The 19,535-nt window shown below is 50.8% G+C and overlaps 1 protein-coding gene across 14 annotated transcripts in view; it reads right to left on the reverse strand.

The window, feature by feature from the left end:
- Positions 1–5,522: 5,522 nt before the first annotated feature.
- The window catches only part of DLGAP2 (DLG associated protein 2), an 844,777-nt gene continuing 830,764 nt past the window's right edge, over positions 5,523–19,535 (reverse strand). For all 14 annotated transcript variants that reach the window (XM_078069920.1, XM_078069913.1, XM_078069921.1 and 11 more), the window contains 2 exons: positions 15,118–15,270; positions 5,523–12,282 (listed from right to left, as the gene is read on the reverse strand). In XM_078069920.1, coding sequence (XP_077926046.1) covers positions 12,064–12,282; positions 15,118–15,270 — 372 coding nt within the window. In that variant the 3' untranslated portion in view covers positions 5,523–12,063. The remainder of the gene's footprint in view (positions 12,283–15,117; positions 15,271–19,535) is intronic.

Here is a 19,535-nt window from a genome sequence, read left to right on the forward strand (position 1 = left end):
AGAAGCCAAAAGGTCCCCACAACTCTAACAAAAGATGTTTCACATTAGGAACAAAGTTGTTTCTGAAGTCTGTCAGCCCCTGGCGGCTCCTCGTTAATGCCTAAATCTGCAGACAGATTTGCTGGGTGTCAATTTCCTAATTCAAACGAAGGCTCTGCCTTCCATGTCTTCATGGTCATCACGGTGAGAGGACTGCCGTGTCCAGGGAATCGCTGACCTCGAAAGCCAAACCTATATCTCACCCCGGCAGCTTCCATCAGTCAGGATTCAAATGGAGAATGAGGCTATTTCTCAGGGAAATTGCTTACTTGAGCTTAAGGATGCAAAAGCCTCTAGCATTTTGGTTTATTTGGAGTATCTTAGGAAACCACCTTTTTCTTGGAATAGAATTAAAGCAAGCTCTGAGAATTAACCATTTGAAATACTTCATACGTTTTTACGGATCTACGGACCAAATATCCTCAGTGGGTACAAGATGGTCGAGAGAGGGTGGACGGGGAGAGTCTTGTGGGTGCTAGAGGAGGTCAAAGATTCATTAGGATTCGGATCCAAGGTCAATAAAGGAAAGTCCCCTTCGAGGAACTGGAGCCTGGGCAAGGCGCCTCTGTCCTGGTGGGGGCTTGCCAGCCCCCGCATCAGCTGACCCGGTGCAGAGTCCCTCCCGCCACGTGGCTCAGCTCAGCGGCACCAACAGATCCCGTGGTAGCAGTGACAGCAATAAGGAATCCTGGTGATCACGCGGAGCACAGGACTTTGAAGCAGAGAAGAGCAATGTTGACAGACAGGTTAAGAAAATCCTATCCCCCAGGTGATCTCCTGGCACCTTGAATCTCTGCCGTTCAGAACAGAACCTTAGAGCTGTTGGGGAAGGATGTCCTCTGGGATCCTTCCTACGCCCGGGACTCGTCAGTGTGCTGAGAAGGCAAGGCCATGCCTGCCGCTTCCCCGGACCTTTCTCAGGCCGGCGTTCGCTGAACCCCGAGGAGCGAGGTTGTGTCTCCCTCTGGGACCAGGGCAGGCCTCCTTACTATTACCTGTACCGGTGGGCGCCCCCCCCCATGCAGAGACCCCCAGCTGTGCTAACCCAGCATGCGCACAGCGTCCGTCCCTGCTCCGGCTCCCGGGCCCTGGGAGGTCGGGGTCAGAAGATTTTCTGACTCCCCAAGTCCCTCTCTTTGGCCAGCATCAGTGCAACAGTAAAGGCTGGCTTGTTAGCTGGTAAGTAAACTAGGAAAATCTGTGACCCTTCGCAGACCAAGGACGCTACTGGTAGTTGAACGTAAGTGCAAAATCATGACTCTCTTTCTCTCAACTGCAGTATGTCCAGCACGGTGCCCAGTACCTAAATGTCGTTCAGTAAATACTTAGTGAAGCAGCAAATGACCAATGGAGACACGGGAAGTTAGATCCATGCATTCATCCAGATGGTCGCCCGTGTGTGTAAGAATATTGTGAGTATATATTCACCGTCATGCACTTTACTGGGAGCCAGAGATACAGAGAGGATATGCAATATTTTTCTCGTGCTCAGAAAGCTCACAGTCTGATCCCAGGCTGCTTAACAAGTGCATTCTGCTTAGTGTGACATAGGATGAGAGCTACAAGGGGGAGCACCATTTTGGGGGAAGAGAGAAGAAAGTGATCATATCACTTGGGAAGGATAAGGGAGACCCTCCAGGGTCATGGCTGAGGTAATGTGAAAGCTCGGCAGGAGCTGGATGAGTCCATGGAGGTGAGGGTCCCACCAGAGTGTGGCAGGTACCACGGCACTTCTGACCCCGACTTCCCAGGGCCAGGTACCATGGCACAGGTACCATGACACTGAATGATGCAGGAATTTGCAACTGCTGGCGACAGTCACAGCAGGGACTCCGGTGCATGGTCGGCGGCGGGAGGTGGGTTCAGATGACGCACAGTCTCGTGAACGTGAAGAGGAGTCTTTGGATGCTTGAATCCGGAGCAGCCCTCTGGGGATCTGAACTGTAGAAACAGCATTTCGGCAGTGGTGGGGATCAGCTCCGTGGAACATGATGCCAGGCGTCACATGGAGGACTGTGTGACTGGTTCTGACGGGAAGACTGGTGGGAGACAGAGGGAAGGACACCGGCCACCAGCCGTGCACAGTGGTGTCCAGGCCCCACACTGGGCAGGTCCTCAGCTGCCGAGGAAATGGTGCTTCAGGCCAGGGGCCTGCGTTGGGAGGGACAAGGGAAGACCCGTGGGGGAGGCTGGAGGAAGGGGCCGGGGGACCGTAGGGGCCTCCGAGGGGCCACCTGGGAGTTGGCAGCCCTGTGGGGTGTCTGTCCCAAGGGCTCAGAAAGGAGGACCTGCCTGTGGGGACACTCACAAAGGTGCGTGTGTTTTGAACGTGGCCCTCATGGTCACTGAATCTCATCTTTGCAAAATGTGCTGTTGGTAGAAAATTGAATTTTTCACACTCTAAGTTGCAAAAGACCATAGCGGTGTAATGAGATCATCTGGAAATGGATTTTCATTGGCACCGAACTCTAATTGTTTGGAGAAAAACCCATCTCGTCCATTTTAAACCACAACAACGGTTGCATGAAGTGCGCTCAAGAATTCAAGGTGGCGTTATGTGGTGGGAGGCCAAGGCTTGAAGTCATGTCTGCTGAAATCGTTGCTTTTTTCCGGACACAACATCTGTGTGTTGCTCTTCACCATAATGAAGAATCAAGTAACAATACTCTCAACATATTAAGTGCTGCTAATTTCAGAGCTCACAAAATAAACATAAACAAAAATAAAGAGCAGAAATCTTTCCGATGTCCTCATTTTCAAAAGGCAACTCATTTAAGATATCAAATACTGGAAAGCAAGCTGAAAACACCCAAACTGTTGCATCTGACTTTTTCTAATCATTGCTTCTTGTTTTGCTGCTACTGTTGTATTTAATCAATAGGTCATTTTGGGGGAGCCTGTGGCTTACAGGAAAGCTGAGTGGGAAATGCAGGGGTTCCCTGTACCTCTCCACCCCCCACCCTGCTTCCCTGGCACCAGCACCTTACACTGGCCTGGTGAGTTTGTTACAACTGACAAGCCAGAATTAACACATTTTAAATGAATATCACATTTCTTGACTGCATTATTTGGTCTTTGGGTGTTAAGTTTGATAAGTTCTTTACAGATTTTGGATACTAGCCCTTTATCTGATATGTCATTTGCAAATATCTTCTCCCATTCTGTCAGTTGTCTTTTGGTTTTGTTGACTGTTTCCTTGGCTGTGCAAAACCTTTTTATCTTGATGATGTCCCAATAGTTCATTTTTGCCCTTGCTTCCCTTGCCTTTGGCGATGTTTCTAGGAAGAAGTCGCTGCAGCTGAGGTCGAAGAGGTTGCTGCCTGTGTTCTCCTTTAGGATTTTGATGGATTCCTGTCTCACATTGAGGTCTTTCAACCATTTGGAGTTTATCTTTGTGTGTGGTGTTAGAGAATGGTCCAGCTTCATTCTTCTGTATGTGGCTGTCCAATTTTCCCAGCACCATTTGTTGGAATGCAAGCTGGTGCAGCCACTCTGGAAAACAGTATGGAGGTTCCTCAAGACATTAAAAATAGAGCTACCCTATGACCCAACAATTGCACTCCTGGGTATTTACCCCAAAGACACAGACGTAGTGAAAAGAAAGGCCATATGCACCCCAATGTTCATAGCAGCAATGTCCACAATAGCCAAACTGTGGAAAGAGCCAAGATGCCCTTCAACAGATGAATGGATAAAGAAGATGTGGTCCATATATACAATGGAATATTACTCAGCCTTCAAAAAGGATGAATACCCAACTTTTACATCAACATGGATGGGACTGGAGGAGATTATGTTAAGTGAACTAAGTCAGTCAGAGAAAGACAAATATCGTGTGGTTTCACTTATATGTGGAACATAAGGAATAGCTCAGAAGATCACAGGGGAAGGAAGACTGAAAGGGAAGAAATCAGAGAGGGAGACGAATCATGAGAGACTCTTAACTATAGCGACAAACTGAGGGTTACGGAGGGGAGGAGGGTGGGGGGAAGGGAGTAACTGGGTGATGGGCATCAAGGAGGGCACATGATGGAATGAGCACTGAGTGTTATATGCAACTGATTAATCACTGAACTCTACCTCTGAAACTAATGATGTACTCTATGTTGGCTAATTGAATTTAAATAAAAAAACAAAAATAAAAAGAATATCACATAACTTTCTTTGTACTTTTGCTGACCTCTGGGAAAACAGCATTAAACTGTGTGTGGATAAAAGTGTAAAGTTTTCAGTGTAATGCCAAGTAAATTAAAACTTTCAGGGCACCTGGGTGGCTCAGTCTTTAAGTGTCTGCCTTCGGCTCAGCTCATGATCCCAGGGTCCTGGGATCGAGCCCCACATTGGGCTCCCTGCTCAGCAGGGAACCTGCTTCTCCCTCTCCCACTCCCCCTGCTTGTGTTCCCTCTCTCGCTGTGTATTTCTCTGTCAAATAAATAAATAAATAAAATCTAAAAAAAAAAAACTTTCATTTAAGGATTATGGGATTAAAATGCATCTATATAAAGCCTTCTTTTTGCTATTTACAAGTGTGTTATAGAAAGAAATAGCCTAAGTGGAGGACTCATATATTAGATATGTGTTCTCAGTATCTTTTAGAAATGGTTTCTCTTAGCTGAAAACTACTCTAAATCATGACTGTTGCCAAGTGTGTTATGTGGGAAGGACACCCCTATGGATCCAGCTTCCTGCAAGGCCCTATTTCACCGGGAGTTGCGTACTTCTGCAGGGATGCTCCGCCCACTGGGTCGCACTCACTGGGGGAGATTAGAAATGAGACTCAGCGGTCCCGACTTTCACCATAGGCTTTTCCTGTCTGTCTTGCCACGTCCATGAGAGCAGGTGGAGGGAAGGAAACAGTACAAAGCATGGTCCCCGATGAACACAGGGGTCAGGTGCTCTTGAGCACGAGCTCTTCTTCCTCAGGACCTCTGTTCTTGCGTCCTTGGGGGTTGGAGGGACAGACTCAGGAAGGGACATCGGCAACAGGCAAGGGAAGGAAACCCAGGCAGGATGGTCACACAGGGGGACCAGCACCTAATCAACGTGGGAACAGCCTGCTCCAATCCCCAAGAGATGAAGCACATGACATGGCTGGTGCTGGCTGGTTGGTGGCAGCCAGGGCCTCCCCGTTCCCGGCGGGGGCCCCCCTGTCTCGCTTGAGCCTGGGTCTGAGACTCAGCATCATGACCTAACAACGTGTCCCTTCTCATTGCAACTCAAGAGAGTCTAAAACAACCATTAACTAAATACCGTAGTATTTATTAATTTTAAACTCATTTTAATCTGTGCCATTTTTGCATACATATGAAATCTGTAGCCTTAATAAATGTCCATTTCTTCTTAGTAGAGAAAGTGAGGATATTTCAACAATGAAATAAATCATGGGGGAAGGGTGCCATTGTTCTGTGATAAAACTCTTTGGTCTATATAATTTTTTCCGAGTTTAAAATAACACGAGAATTCACTCCAATAAAAAGTAAACATTACTTTTCTCAAAAAATTTAATTGCAGAACTATTTACAAGAGGTGAACATCAGCAATACAGAAATCAAATGAGAGAGGCATCATCATAGAAGAGTTATGGAGAGCACGGTGGGCGTGATTTTCTTATAATCGGCTGAGAGTGAAAAAAAAAGTCATGGACACAGAGAACTCAAATAACAGAATGTGGTGGAGCTGCAAAGAAATGACCAACATTCTGATAAGAAGTTATTAACCAGAAGCAAGGAGCGGTGGTGATGGAGAGCATACACTGCACATTCAGATCAGGTATCCTGCATGCTACTAAATAGAATTTATCAAAAGAACCATAAAAGCATGAGAAAGAGAATTACATAAAATAGTTTAATTCCATTGAGGGGAATCTTTGTACAGATGTCGAATATTTGGCACTCTGTTCATCCTCATTTTTGATATGATTTCATATGTATATATATTTATATATATATATTTATATACTTTTTTTTTTAAACTTTAACTAAACATCTAGTTTCCTGGTTCTAACATTCCTTGAATTTCTATAGGAGGCATTGAATTTAGTCCTTAGGCCACACCTGGGTATTTTGGCATGTAACACGGAGGGGGTGGATGGATTGGTCTCTAGACAGGAGGGGCCTGTCCAAGAGGAAAGTGACTTAGCGTTTGGAAATCAGAGTTCAAAAGTAGCCTAGGACTTACTACTGGTGGGGGAAACCCTTGAATTCAGCAAACCAGTGATCAGGTGGAGGGAGAGACACACATGCTGAGCCCTTTTAACGTGATATGATCCTAACACTGGAATGGCGGGGGCTGGGTGGTGGTGGTGAGTTTGGGGAAAATCAGAGTGGGTGAGTGGCCTCTGGAAGGTGCCACACTCACGGCCTTAGCGCCTCGGTCGTGGTGTGTTAGCAGGAGGGTAGAACACACTGTCTGTGGAGACTACCGTCTACTGGAACGAGATAAGTTTGTACTTAAGTTGGCACAAGAACCTTGCACATGTCTGTCATCGTCACCTCTCCCCCACTGAGTACACGAGAGCTTGGGCCCCCAAGCTCTCAGATTCGGAATAAGCACCCATGATGAAGAGTCACAGAAAACCTAAGAAAGTAGGGCGGTAAACCTCTGTTACCTTAGTGTATATACAAAATCTTTTTAAAAAGTAGTGTTATAGTAGGTAACTCACATTTCCTCCGCAAAGAAGTCGTCTGTCGTGTGTTTACACTGACGCTTGAAATAACTTCTTTTTACTGCTGGATAAAAAGGCCAGGGTTAGGGTAGCAATTCATAAACATATGGATACTTTTCAGTGTTGCGGGATGAAAAAGATGGTTATTTCTTGGAGCGTTCCCACGGACCACTTCTGCATTCTCTGAAGAGCGAAAGAGAATAATTACAAAAAGCTGGACTTAGAGGGGTAGCTTCACAAACCTTTAGCAATTTAGGTCAGTCTGTCTGATTGCGTTCTTGGTGTGCTCCCGAATTACGTTCTCCTTCATCCCTGCAACGTTTCACTGGATCTCTCTCCACGCATCTAACACACGGCTGAGCTTAAGTAACGGTGAAAACATGGCCTAATTCTGGTTGGCGCTGGTTCTCGGAGATACTTATGAAAGGAGCTGACGTTTGCAAGCATCGCACGCCTGGCGGGGAGGATTGTTGGGACGAGGGCCGTGGCACCTCAGGGGTCACTCCCACGCTCACCCCTGCTCCCAAGGAGCTCGGAGGACTTGAGAGCCCACATGACATCAGTCTTCATAAGCCATCTGTGAGGGAGACGAGGGACAGGAGAGAACAGACGTGAAGTTTCGTCTGGCTGACGTATGATCAGGAGCCAGGTTGTTGGACCGGCCATCTGGCCATTCAGAGCTGGCCATTCATCTCCCAAACATTCTGCAGCTACTCTGCACCTGGCATGTAGAGGGCGCGCGCAAGGCCCCTCCCCCAGCACTCTGTTCGCTGCCCGCGCCTTACTGACCGTCAGCATGGCCCGGCCGGCAGGTGGGCCCTGCAGCGAAGGCGCGGGCCCCGCAGTCACAGACCACGCAGGCCACCGAGCAAAGCGACGCCCGCACTACTGGGTGGGGGGAGAGGGTTAGCACTCAGCAGCCGACCACATTCTCCAGCTCTTCCGCTTGTGGTTTTCTAATCTGTTTTCAAGTTCTGGACTCCTGTATTCGACCCAAACTTTCAAACGAGTGTAAACAAAGGTGCAGATAAAAACAAGAGAGAACCCTCAGCAAGTTCCACGGGGGTACGGGGTGGAAACCATGGTCGGCAACTACCTGATTAGTAAGTTAAATTTGCAAAAGAAAGAGAAAAAAGATCAGCGGTCAAGGCTTGAGAAGAAAGCAGCAAATGGAAACAAGTAGAATTTAGCCATTTAGACCCGGTTCTGGGGGGACCGGAACCTACGCTTGTTGGTAGGAGTGTTCCAGTTTTCAGAAGTGGGGTCAAACGCCAGACCTGGGAGCCCTCCCACACGGGTGCGCGCAGCCGGGACCTGTCTCGTGTAGACGTTTCCTGCTGCTGACCCCCCTGGGAGTGGGGGTCCCCGTGCTCACGAACACCAGCCTGTCCGCTCTGTTCAGCCTGGGGACACACGTGCTCCTAAGCGATTCCAGATACGGCGGCTGGACCTTCTGTCCACTAAGGGTTCTGGGCACAAGGCTGGTTGCTCTTCCAGCAGAAGCAGCTCAGCCCGGGCTGTGTCCCCCCAGGATGCTCCCTGGGCCTCCGAATCCCCGGGCCACATGAGGTCTGGCTTGACTGACCTTCTGTTGAAGACATGATCCCCTGTCCCCCCTCCCTCCTCGCCACCAGGAGCTCTGGCCCAAAGCAGAGAGCTGCTCTGATGGGCGCACACTCTTCGGTCACCACGGGCACCCTGACCAGCCCACCGCAGTGTCAGACCGTCCTGAGAGACCGTCCCGGATCGGGGTGCGGCGGGGGTGTCTGCCGGGGCCTGGCGGTGGGGTGGCCCACGGGGGAGCAAGCACGCAGCGTGGGGTCTTTGGACTCGAGGGAGGGAGACTGGGCACGGAGAGGCAAACGGCGAGGTGGGGCGGGCAGGACGCCAAACGCAAAGCAGTGACGGCGGCCCACGCACTGGCGAGTTGGGCAACTGGTTGTCTTCCGACGGCAGGTCTGGCTGCTTCCGCGGGAGCCCGCGCAGCGAGTCCCTCTACTTTGCAGGTCACTGATTTCAGGGCTCTGTGTGGTTCTGTTTTTTTTTAAAGAGGGACCCTTAGATGTAATTGTTTTCTCCAATGGTACACTTTGCTATTTAATGCTCTAGAAGTCTTTGAGGTGAACGCAGCAACAATTCTTTTCAAACAGAAATGTGAATTTTTGGTATCATATGACAGTTCCATTCTTTACACACCGTTTGAGGATGGGTCTCCACCTTTGCTGAGAAGATCATGGTAACAATCGTTATGGGCAGACACGCTACACACAGCAATGACAGATGAGGATGCGTGAGAGGGTTACGTCGAAAGTGCTCTGTGGACAAGTGACGTTCAGCCCCTCCGGGCTTTGTGGAGCCGCAGGATGCTGTCTATCTTACCCGTGTCTCGGCATTGAGAGCGAACTGAAGGCTTCAGGGGCCGCGTCAGGTCGCCACTGTGAGCCAGACCGTTTCTGACGTAGAGTCTCGGCGGGTACGCCGTGTCTTCGGAACGGAGCTACGCGGTCTGAGAGAAGCCTGCGCTTTCGTCCACGACGCCCCCCGGAGCGCGGTGCGCTTGCATTTCCCACCATGCTCTCAAGCGGACGCGCATCACCCAGGGAAACTACCAGCAACCGCGGTGAAAGGCCCCAGTGTTGCTCTGTGGGGCGTACGTGCGAGCAGGGCCTGAAAGAAGCCGGCTGGACGGACTGACACAAGTACTAGAAACAGCTTTATTGTCCTTCACATGTACAATGTGTAAACACGGCTTATGGTCTGCATCTCGGAGCGGAACGTCGCCCGGGCGGGACCTGCAGATACTGCCCTTAGTCGTGGAGCGTGACAGCGAGCACCGCCTCGGAGCGGCAACACGGGGTGTGCGTCCGTCACACGGCCTTCTTTGGGACTCGGTGGGCCACGCAGGGGCTCGTACACGTCCCCCAGCGCCAATCAATGGCTGCCGTCGGGTTTAGTGGTGGGTTCATTTGCTCATCTCGGGGTGGTTTCGGCCAAGACTTTTGGGGATTTTAAGATAAAAATGAAAAAAAAAAGAAAAGAAAGGAAAAGCCAGATTCAGTGATACTTTCATTCAAGACAGGATCAGAGAATCTGGGATCTAGAATAATTATTGTCTATTTTTATAATTTGTTGTTCTATGTTTTGGGCAAGCTCAAGGAAATGGGATAGAATGCACGGGCTGCCGGAGATAGAGATGTGTCAGCAGGCTGGCGTACGTGTATGCATTTCACATTTCCTCTTACTAAGGGGTCTACACCGACTTTACTTCTCTGGGGTGATTTCTGAAGAGCATTTCATCCTAAATAACACATCATCTTTTTAAAGTCTAAAATGCCAATACTTGCAAGTACATTTGTTTTTAACAGAGTATAGTGAATACAGGAAGAAGCATCATTATTGTACACTACTCAGGATTTAGGTATTTACTTAGGTAGAAAAAAAAAAAAAATGCTATGAATACTCCGGGGAAATAGGATTCATTTATAGAAGAATATTTCAGGGATTTTTTTTTTTTTGCATTTTTCAAGGATATACATTCGTACTGATTTTTGCTTCCAAATATATTTTAAGGCTGTTTGGTAAGATATACCAGATATGAGGCTCAATTTACAGGGTTTTGTTCTTACAGGGAATTCTTAACTACTCAGCTTTAAAAAAGTAAAACTTTGAAGCTAAACATGCTTTACTGTCAACTGTGCTCCGATGAACCCCATGCTTCGTGGAATGTAGAGTGTGAGGAAGAGGAAGACCTGCAGGCTGAGCCAACACCCGTGTGGGCGAGGACCTCGCGAACGCTCTCGGCGGGGTCGCCAGGCTGCAGTGGGAGCTGGGTACATTTAAAGTGCCGGTCAAGCTGAGGAACGAAAGTGCTACAGTGGGGAGGCCGGGCTGCTCTTCGTGCCGCAGGGCCATGGGGAGGCCTGTGTTCGGGGGGACACACCCGCCTTCAGGTGCAGTCCTGCTTTCACCTTGCGTGACAGTGAGGACTCCGAGTTTGGATCCGACGGAGAAACGGGACAGGCTCTTCCTCCGAAGACGTGCCCGAATAGGGACACGCAAAGCATTGGAATGACAGTCACTGCGTCTAAGTCGAATTGTACAAATGCAAAGCCTTTTCTTTCGAATCCTTCCTGCTTTTCTCTGGTGCCAATCATGAAAACTAATTACTTTTCTTAAAGTCCACAGCTGGAAATCACCATATGTGACCTTTTTTTTTTCCCCGTCATGTCTAAAACAGGCAAGAAATAGATTCTTGACTTTAACAATACTGCATAGGACAAAAGAATTCTGGAAAAATACAAATGTAAACTACATTTCTTCTTTACCATTTAAACTGAGATATACTTACCACTCACATTCATATTTCTTAAACTTTTTACAACATCACAACTGTCATTTTAAACAAGCAAACTTTTTTTTAAGGGTACCCTGGAGAGTCAACTGATAGAGCAGTTTGAGAATATATACACATCTATAAAAAAATCACATGTACATAAATGGGGACACTTAGAAGACGAGACTGTGTGATATAAGTTACAAAGGAATAAGACATACAATGACTCTTGCATCAGCATAAGGGCCATGCTGTTTCTTTTCAGACACCTGCTACGGGACAATCAGCCTTTTGTAAGACTTCGATCTCTTCATGTGTCACTCCCTTGTGTGAATGAACAGTCAGCGTATTTTTTGATTGTGTAGATGCTGTGCTGGGTATTTTTCATGGGTTCAGACGTGGAATCCCCCAGGTTTCTGGAGAACTGCAAGGCAGGGAGCTGGGGGGCTGGAGAGATGGCTTCTCCTCACCATAGGCTTGGCACAAGGACCCTGGCAATGGGTCAGCTGGATTCGGGGAGAAGCACCCCCAGGTGAAAGGGGGCGGGGGGGGTCTGTCTTTCCTGCCCTTCAAGCTGGAGCACCTTCCACTGGGGTGTCTAGTGAGTGGTGAGATGCACCCATTGATTGCTATTTGTTATTCTTGCCTCTATTTATCACACGATTTATAAAAATATAAATAACAAAATGTCAGCCGGGTTCCATCTCTCGAGGTGTTTCTTGTTATCCTCTGAGAACAGAGTGGATCAGTTAGGTGTCCCCACGCCTAGCCATCAGAGCTGACTGAGAGTCAGACCATCCAGGGGGAAAGAGGAAGAAGAAGAAGAAGAAGAGGAAGAAGAAGTTGTTCTGGCCGTGAGCTCGGCCAGCTGCGGAAATCAAAGCATTCCAGTGTGTGTACAGCACAAGGAACACAACAGGGCGTATTCGGTGGAGAAACGAGACAGAAGTTACCAGGTAGGTGAGAAACTGTACAAGCCTTTCGTAACAAAGAAAAGAGAGGACCGCGGCGAGGGCCGCCCCCGTCCCTAGAGGCGCGTCTGGGCCTCGGGGATGTAGATCTCGATGCTGTCTGCGCGCTCCGAGGCTGAATTCTGGCGGAAGGACGCCGCCCTCTTGGCCGCCATGAGCCGCCTCCGGGCCTCTTGACGCTGTCTGTCCGGCAGGTCCAGGGACTTTTCTCTCGTGATGGGAAATTTCCCTTTGGGGGGCTTCTTTGGTATTGGAGGGGGGACCTTTCTTTCTTCCTGAAAAAGCATCACAAATCAAAATTGGGGCGATCAGAGGAGAACAGCATCAGCCCACGAGCCTGGTCCCCCCGGGGGTGACTGCAAGTGGCCCGGGACACCCCAAGTGCCCGAGTCTGCCCAGCCCCTCGGCACCCCCCCGCCCCCTCTCCCACCCCCGTGGCCTGGCCGCCTGCCTGGTGGGCCCTGCCCGTGACTTCCTCACAACCCTCCACGGTGGGGAGAGGGGTCTGGGGATGGCGTTACACTTAAGGAACTCGATCCTTCACCAGAACATTGACCATCTCCTCCGTCTCTGATTTACTCTGATGTTATTGCCAGATTAATGGACTCTGTCATCTCTGAGCATTGGCAAATGCCCACCATTGCAAGTTCTCGAGTATCCCGGGTATTTTGCAAGATGCCACTTGACATCCCTGTCACAGTCTTTTCAACAGACTCTGGATTCTAAGGACCTTCATGAAAACCATCTTACATGGGGGAGCCATTGGCCAAATTCCCTATTATGGCCCTAAAACTGCTTGACATTAACTAGATGGTAAATAGATGCAAATAATTACTTCTGATCTTTAGCTCATGTTCTTAAATAAGTCATGAAAACAGGTGTATGCCTTTTCTAGAAAGCTCCATCCCACAGTTCTGCAGCGGATGTAAAATGTAATGCTTGTTACTGTTCTGGAGAAAGGTCTGTGTCCGAAACCCTGCTGCGTTATTTACCGTGTGTCCTAACTAACAAAGCTGGACACGATGCGGACTGTCCTTCCCAGTGGAGGGGTGACAGAGCCCTACACAGCCAATTACCCCCTTCCCAGGAAAGGGTGCCTGGCATAAGGCGCCAGAACCCCTTTCTTTTCTAAGCAGATATCTAGTTGTTGGGGGAAAACCCCACCCTTGTGTCTTTCTCCCTTCGGCCTCTGCCGAAACCCAAATGGGCCAGACATACTAGGACGTTGTGGGGAAGGCATAGCTTGCCATGCGGGGTGGACGCCTGTGGCCAAGCCTCCCCGTCGTACAGTGTTGGATTTGGTAGGGAGAGTCTTCTGGTGTCTGACGCTATTCCCATGGCTTATTTTAAAATGACTTGGACCAAAAAATTTTAAAAAGCCTTGGGGGGTGGGTACCCGTGGCTTAGTCAGTTGAGTGGCTGCCTTCGATTTTGGCTCAGGTCATGATCTCAGGGTTGTGGGATCTAGCCCCGTGTTGAGCTCCTCACTGGGTGTGGAGTCTGCTTGGGATTCTCTTCCTCCCTCTGCCCCTCCCCTGCTCCTGCTCTGTCTCTCTCCCTTTAAAAAGCAGATTAAAAACAATTAAAATGACTTGGACCAGAAGCAACGACTTCTTCCTGACTCTTGGGCAGGCTCTATGACAATGGGGTAATTGGTTCATTAAAACGTTCAGCTCTTTCAAAAGTTAGTTCCTGCATTAAGCTCATGACTGGATCTACCTATCTCTTTTCTCTTTGCTTGGTAGCCTCTGAAGTATGGCGCTGTAGGAAATACACACGAGCAATTCTTGTGGGAGTCTCTTGTTTAAGGGGGCTCTCGGCCTCTGGACGTCCCGTGGTAGGAGAGGGTTGACCAGGTGGCCCTGCAGATCTACAGAGTAGACTTACTCAAGAGACACAAGGCATGGGGCCTCGGTGGTGTGAAAGAGCTGCTCATTATCTGCGCTGGGGTGTAGACCCTCAGCAAGAGGCTCTTCAGTTAGAGGACCATTCCCTATGCATAGCTTGGGTAGAAGGGATTGTATTAGTTGTCAACTACTGAAGAATGAAAGAAGTAGGAGGGATTATTGCAAATCTTTAGACTGGTTTACTGAGTTCTATTTTTAGCATTCTATTAGAATAACATTTTCATTGGCAATCTTTACTTGTGATCTCCTTCACTTCAAAACCAGACCATAGATAGGACTTGCTCATGCACTGCGTATGGCTCATGGACAGCCCGTGGCTCGTACTCCCCCTGCCCCACCGTCGGTGTGAGAGGGGCTTTGTCAGTGGTCTGCAGTGGTATCTACGGCATTGAGCCCAGAACTCTTCCAGGATGGTCGGTGGCCCCTTGTGGGAACGGTGATGATAGCAATGATGGCTTTTGTTCTAATTACCTGCATAGCCGTCCTCCACTGCGTGCTAACACCACTGCTTCAAAGCATGTTTGGTTAATTTCATCATTTTATTTTGATAATGTCTATCTAGAAAATCAGATTATGTTTACTCAGATTATCTTTAAAATGTGATAGGAAATCAATGTATTTATTGCTGATTCAGACCTACGTATTAGCCCCACTAAAGATGAAATCTGAAGGGAAGACGTGAAATCATGGGTTCAGATTCAATGGAAACTTTCAGCCTATTTAAGGGCCAAGGCTGAGAGATCTAGAGGAAGTTTACATCATCAAACGGTTCAGTAAAGCTCAAAATGTTTTCTTGGCTTCAACTGGAGATAAGCAACTAAAACATTTATCTGAACAGGAAGGAGTCATTGTGACCAGACCCAAAACCTTCCCTGTGGAAACTCATCTTCGTATAATCCGAACAAAGGTATGACGAAGACAATTCAGAGGGTCGATCCCTACAAGAAATGAGACTCTAGATCGACATGTGATTTTTGGCTAGTGTCCAAGAGATGCAGCAAGAGAGAGACTTATTTATGACACCTGGCCAGTGACTCCTGTCCCGCCCTGCACACACGTGCACGGGTGACAATTTGATGCCATATTGCTAAGCTAAGACCAGGACGCCCATCGTGGTGGAGCGCGACTCCTGCAGCTGGACCAGGTACGGGGCACGGATGAGGAGTGGGGCGTGAGGACGTCACATGCCCGGGGCAGAATTACCTTTCTTTCAGGAGACTCTATTATCTTCCAGTCGTTGAGCTTCAGCTGGTGCAGCTCGTCGAACTTCATGCTGACGTCCTCGATGGAGAGCTGCAGCATGTCCCAGTAGCCCGCCAGGTCCTGGGACGTGGGTCTCGGCATGGCGCTGGGGTCCTGCCAACATGCGAGCACAGTTTATACCTGCTCTTTCCCACACGTGCCTTTCAAGGACTCGGGTTAGGGAGAAGCCCGGCTAATTCAAACTCTGATGCAAACGTTCAAGGGGGCCCACAAAGATCCAGTAAGTTTACACACGTATTTGCCGACGCACTTTACATTCACAAACAGGAAAAGGCTACGTATTGCGTGATCCCAACTCTATGACGTTCTGGAAAAGGTAACACTGTGGGGACAGTAGAAAGATCAGAGGTTGCCTGGGGTCAGCGGGGAGGGGTGCAGGGGTGGGACACGACATTTAGGGCAGGGAGACTACTCTGTGTCGTTACCACAATGGTTGCTACATGTCACTGTTCATTAGTGCAAACCCACAGAATGAACGACACCAAGAGTGACCCTCATGTGCACCATGGACTCTGGGGGATGGTGAAGTGCCCACGGGGGTTCACTGATGCTAACAGAAGCGCCGTCCGTTGGGGATGATGGTCGTGCTCTGGGGGGCAGAGGGGAACGGGAAATCTCTCTACCTTCTTTTCAATTTTGCCATGAACCTAAGACTGCTTTAAAACAATAAAACCTATTAAAGAAGATACATGTATTACATTCATTCATTGTTTCCTTTCGAAAATGCTTTCTTAGGCCTCGAGGATGGGGGCGACTAGCAAAGTTTTCCAGTGCTGGGCAGTTCATAAAAGGAACAAGGCAGCTGTGTTTTAGGTCTCCTTGGGGGATTATTCTGCAGACTGGTGCCCGGGACACGGACACGTGTTTGGTGGTGGTGGTGAGCTTGGGCTTGGAGCCAGTTCAGCTTCTGGTGCTCTCTGATAGATCTTAGTGCGAATTCCGACGGCCAGTGATGCTGCACAAATGTTCCGCGTGTGTACTTTGCTCCCACATAGAGGGAGGACAGCAGGTCCCTTTTAGGAAGGTGTACAGTGAAGTCACGGACAGGTCCCCGCACGCACAGGTGACACTGCTGAGCCACAGACCGGCCGCCCAGCGTGCACACCGTCCCCCCGCGGCATGAGGCTGGCGAGGATCCGAGCCCTGCAGGTGCCCCATGCCGGGGCCGGGCTGGTTCACCCGGTACCTGCCCGGAGGCCCATGGGGCTGTGACACCCGGGGTTAAGCGTATGGGTGTTTCTGTGTGTGGTGCCTTTGGTTCAGTGGGAGGCCATCTCAGATTAAACAGAAATTTTGGTGAATTTGCTTAAAATGTGCAATTTTCAGCTTACTTGTAAGTTGTTCGTGGTAAGCACAACGTCCTTTACCGTGTCTTAGTGCATCGGGGTGGCTGGACAGAACCCCGCCACCAGCAGCTGACAAACAGACACATGTCGCTCACGGTGCTGGAGGCTGGGCGTCCCAGATCAGGGGCCGGCGTGGACATGTCCTGGGGAGACACACGTCCAGGGGGCCGATTTCTGGCTGTGTCCTTACTTGGAGGAGGAGGGTGCGGAGCTCTGTGGCCCCATTCACGGGGGCTCCACCCTGATGACCTCGTCACCTCCGGAAGGTGCCGCCTCCTAATGCCATCACACTGGGGGCAGAGTCCAACACGTGAATTTGGGGGGACACACGCATGCAGTCCACAGCACCCTGGTTTGGCGTCGCATCAGAATGATCGCTTTCGGCCCCCAGCCCCCTGTGCCGCGTGCGACCAGCCGGCAGCCCGTGTGGGCGAAGGTCGGGGGAAGCGAGCTGCGTGTCGGGCCGGCTCATCCGGGGAAGCCCAGGGGGACGCCGGCGTCCGCAGGGTGAGGGGCGGCCGGCTTCCAGGGACCCGTCCTCGTGGGAGGCAGCGCCGTCCCCGGCCGTGGGGCTCTTCCGCTCGCACATGGGAGCCTGAGCTCAGCCGCTGCTCGTGAGGAGAAAGGGCACGACCGTGTTGCGGCCGGGGCTGCATCCCAGCGGTAATGGTGACGGAGCAGGACTCCGATCGCGCCCGCGGCCATCGGGAAGGAAGTGGGGGCGGGAGGAGGCTTCTCCCACCAGGGACCCGTCTTCCATCTGAACTGGAGTTTCTAAGGGGGGTTGTGTCCCCTTCTGGAAGATGTCACAAACACAATGAACCTTCTCTCTTTTTGTGGGTTTAGGGGAGGACGCCTGAGCGCATCTGCAGGAAGCCGCACGGTGACCCTTCTTCCACTCTCCGAGGTCAGGTTGCTGGGCGCAGGTCACGTCTTCAAAGAGAAAAGCTGAAGAAGTGTTCTTGGCGAGGTGCAGGCTCCCTCTGACCCACGAGCGGACGTCAGTCTCACCTGTCACAGCTCGGCTGCTCTTGCGGCAGGGGTGCGGCTGTGTGCGGGCAGCCGGGTGCAGCCAGGCTCTGCCCCCCCACCCCCGTCCTCTGCTCTTTTCCGGGGGAACCAGCTGCATCTGTGCCCATTGGACGTTCAGCTACCGTGATGTTTCTGAAACTGCTTTTAAATGGCCCCTCCCCCAGCAAGGTGACACAGTGCTGTCTTTCCTGGTTAAATTCACGTCCTGAGAGTTCCCGTGACTTGCTGGCCTGGCCGTGAGAGGCCCCCATGACGTGGACTCTGGGGCTCCCGTGTTTTGGGGTAATGTGCTCAGAGGGGCCGGGAAGCCCTCCCAGGCACACACGGGATTGTGCAGCTTGCTGGGACGTAGGTCTGAAGGGGATGGTGCGTTTCTACCAGGCTGGCTGGGGTTGCGGTGCTGCTGGTCCTGATAAGGAAAATCTGTGTCCTGAGATGGCCCATCGAGCCAGCGAGGAGTCCCAGTCCTTGCTCAGGGCTCTTCCGGCTTCTTCTCCCTGCCCCGCTTTGCCCACGCGCCGCAAGTGCCAAATATGCGAAAGTAAAAGTGTATAAATTGCCCCCTTTGTTTGGGCTTGGGGCTCAGAGCTTTGGAGACCACTCTCCTCCGAGCCCGCCGGCATTAAATAAACCTCCTAGCCTCCAAGATGTCCAGGTGCCATTTGGTTCTTCCATTGGGCGATCTAGTCCAGGTTCCATAACATTTGGTTCTCTGACCAGGAAACCCAACCGCGCTGGCCCATTGTTGCCACCGGTTTGGGGGCAATGGTGGGGTGGTGACGGGAGGAGGGATCGTAACGGAGAAGGCGCACCCTGCCTAATTTTCGGCAGTCTCCCACCCGGTCGCCTCAGGTCGGTCCCGCTCCGCTGTTCCCACCAGACTCGAGGAGACTTGGCAGGTGAGGACCCTGTCCCGATGTCGGATTCCGGTAAGGCCTGGGGCCCCAGGACCCAGACAGGCCCACCCTCACTGGGGTGGAAGGGGAGCCTGATCACCTCCCAGAGACCTCTTAGAGGTCTCCCAGGTAGGGATTCCCAGGGAGGGAATGTAATAACTTCTGGAGTGTGAATGTGTGAGTGAATGTGCAGTCCGACCTGGCTTGCTCAAGCGGACTGATTCTGTGACTCCACGGGCGGGCACCCTCAAGGTCCCCAGAAGCCTACAGAGTCTGAGTGGGCCCGTCTGTGATTCCGTGGTGAATGCATACGGTCTATGGCGGCATTGGAATGGTTTCCGATCGTAAGTCACAACACTGAGACGGCTAGGGCTAAGCCTCACCTAAGCTCCTTTGGGACACGGCCAGACGGGCATCTGATTGGTCTCCTCACCTCAGGAGGCACCCCCCCCATCTGTCTCTGCACCACCGCACACGGGGACATCACCATGGGGTCAGGGCAGAGTAAACCAATGGTTCTAGATGACCATGATCAAAAATTTCAAGAAGCGGTTTTCGGGAGACTATGGAGTCAGGATGAACCCCAGCAAGTTGAGAACCCTATGTGAATTGGAATGGCCCACCTTTGATGTCGGGTGGCCTTCAGAAGGGATGTTGGATGTCCCAACGATTCGTCGAGTGTGGCGAGTCGTAACAGGAGAACCAGGACACCCTGACCAGTTTCCGTACATTGACCCCTGGCTAGGAACTGCTCAGACCCTTCCCCCCTGGGTGCGATTCGCTTGCAATAGGCAGGGACAGGCCAGGGTCTTAACTGCCTCATTCAAGCGACCTAAGGAAAATCACCAAGAGCCCCAGTCTCCACAAATCCTAGCCGGAGATCCCGAGGACGAACCGACCCTGCCCCCACCGTACATACCCCCAAGACCACCTATACCTGGCCCTTCAGCTCCAAACACTCCGCTGCCATCAGTCTCGCCGGTGCCCCCAGGCCCAGAAGATCCACTTTCTCCAGGACCAGCGGCCAGGCTGCACCCCAGGCTGGGCGCAAGTGCCCTCCAAATGCCAATAGGAGAGACTCGGG

The sequence above is a fragment of the Halichoerus grypus genome, chromosome 3, assembly GCF_964656455.1.
Source record: "Halichoerus grypus chromosome 3, mHalGry1.hap1.1, whole genome shotgun sequence".
Taxonomy (NCBI): Eukaryota; Metazoa; Chordata; class Mammalia; order Carnivora; family Phocidae; genus Halichoerus; species Halichoerus grypus.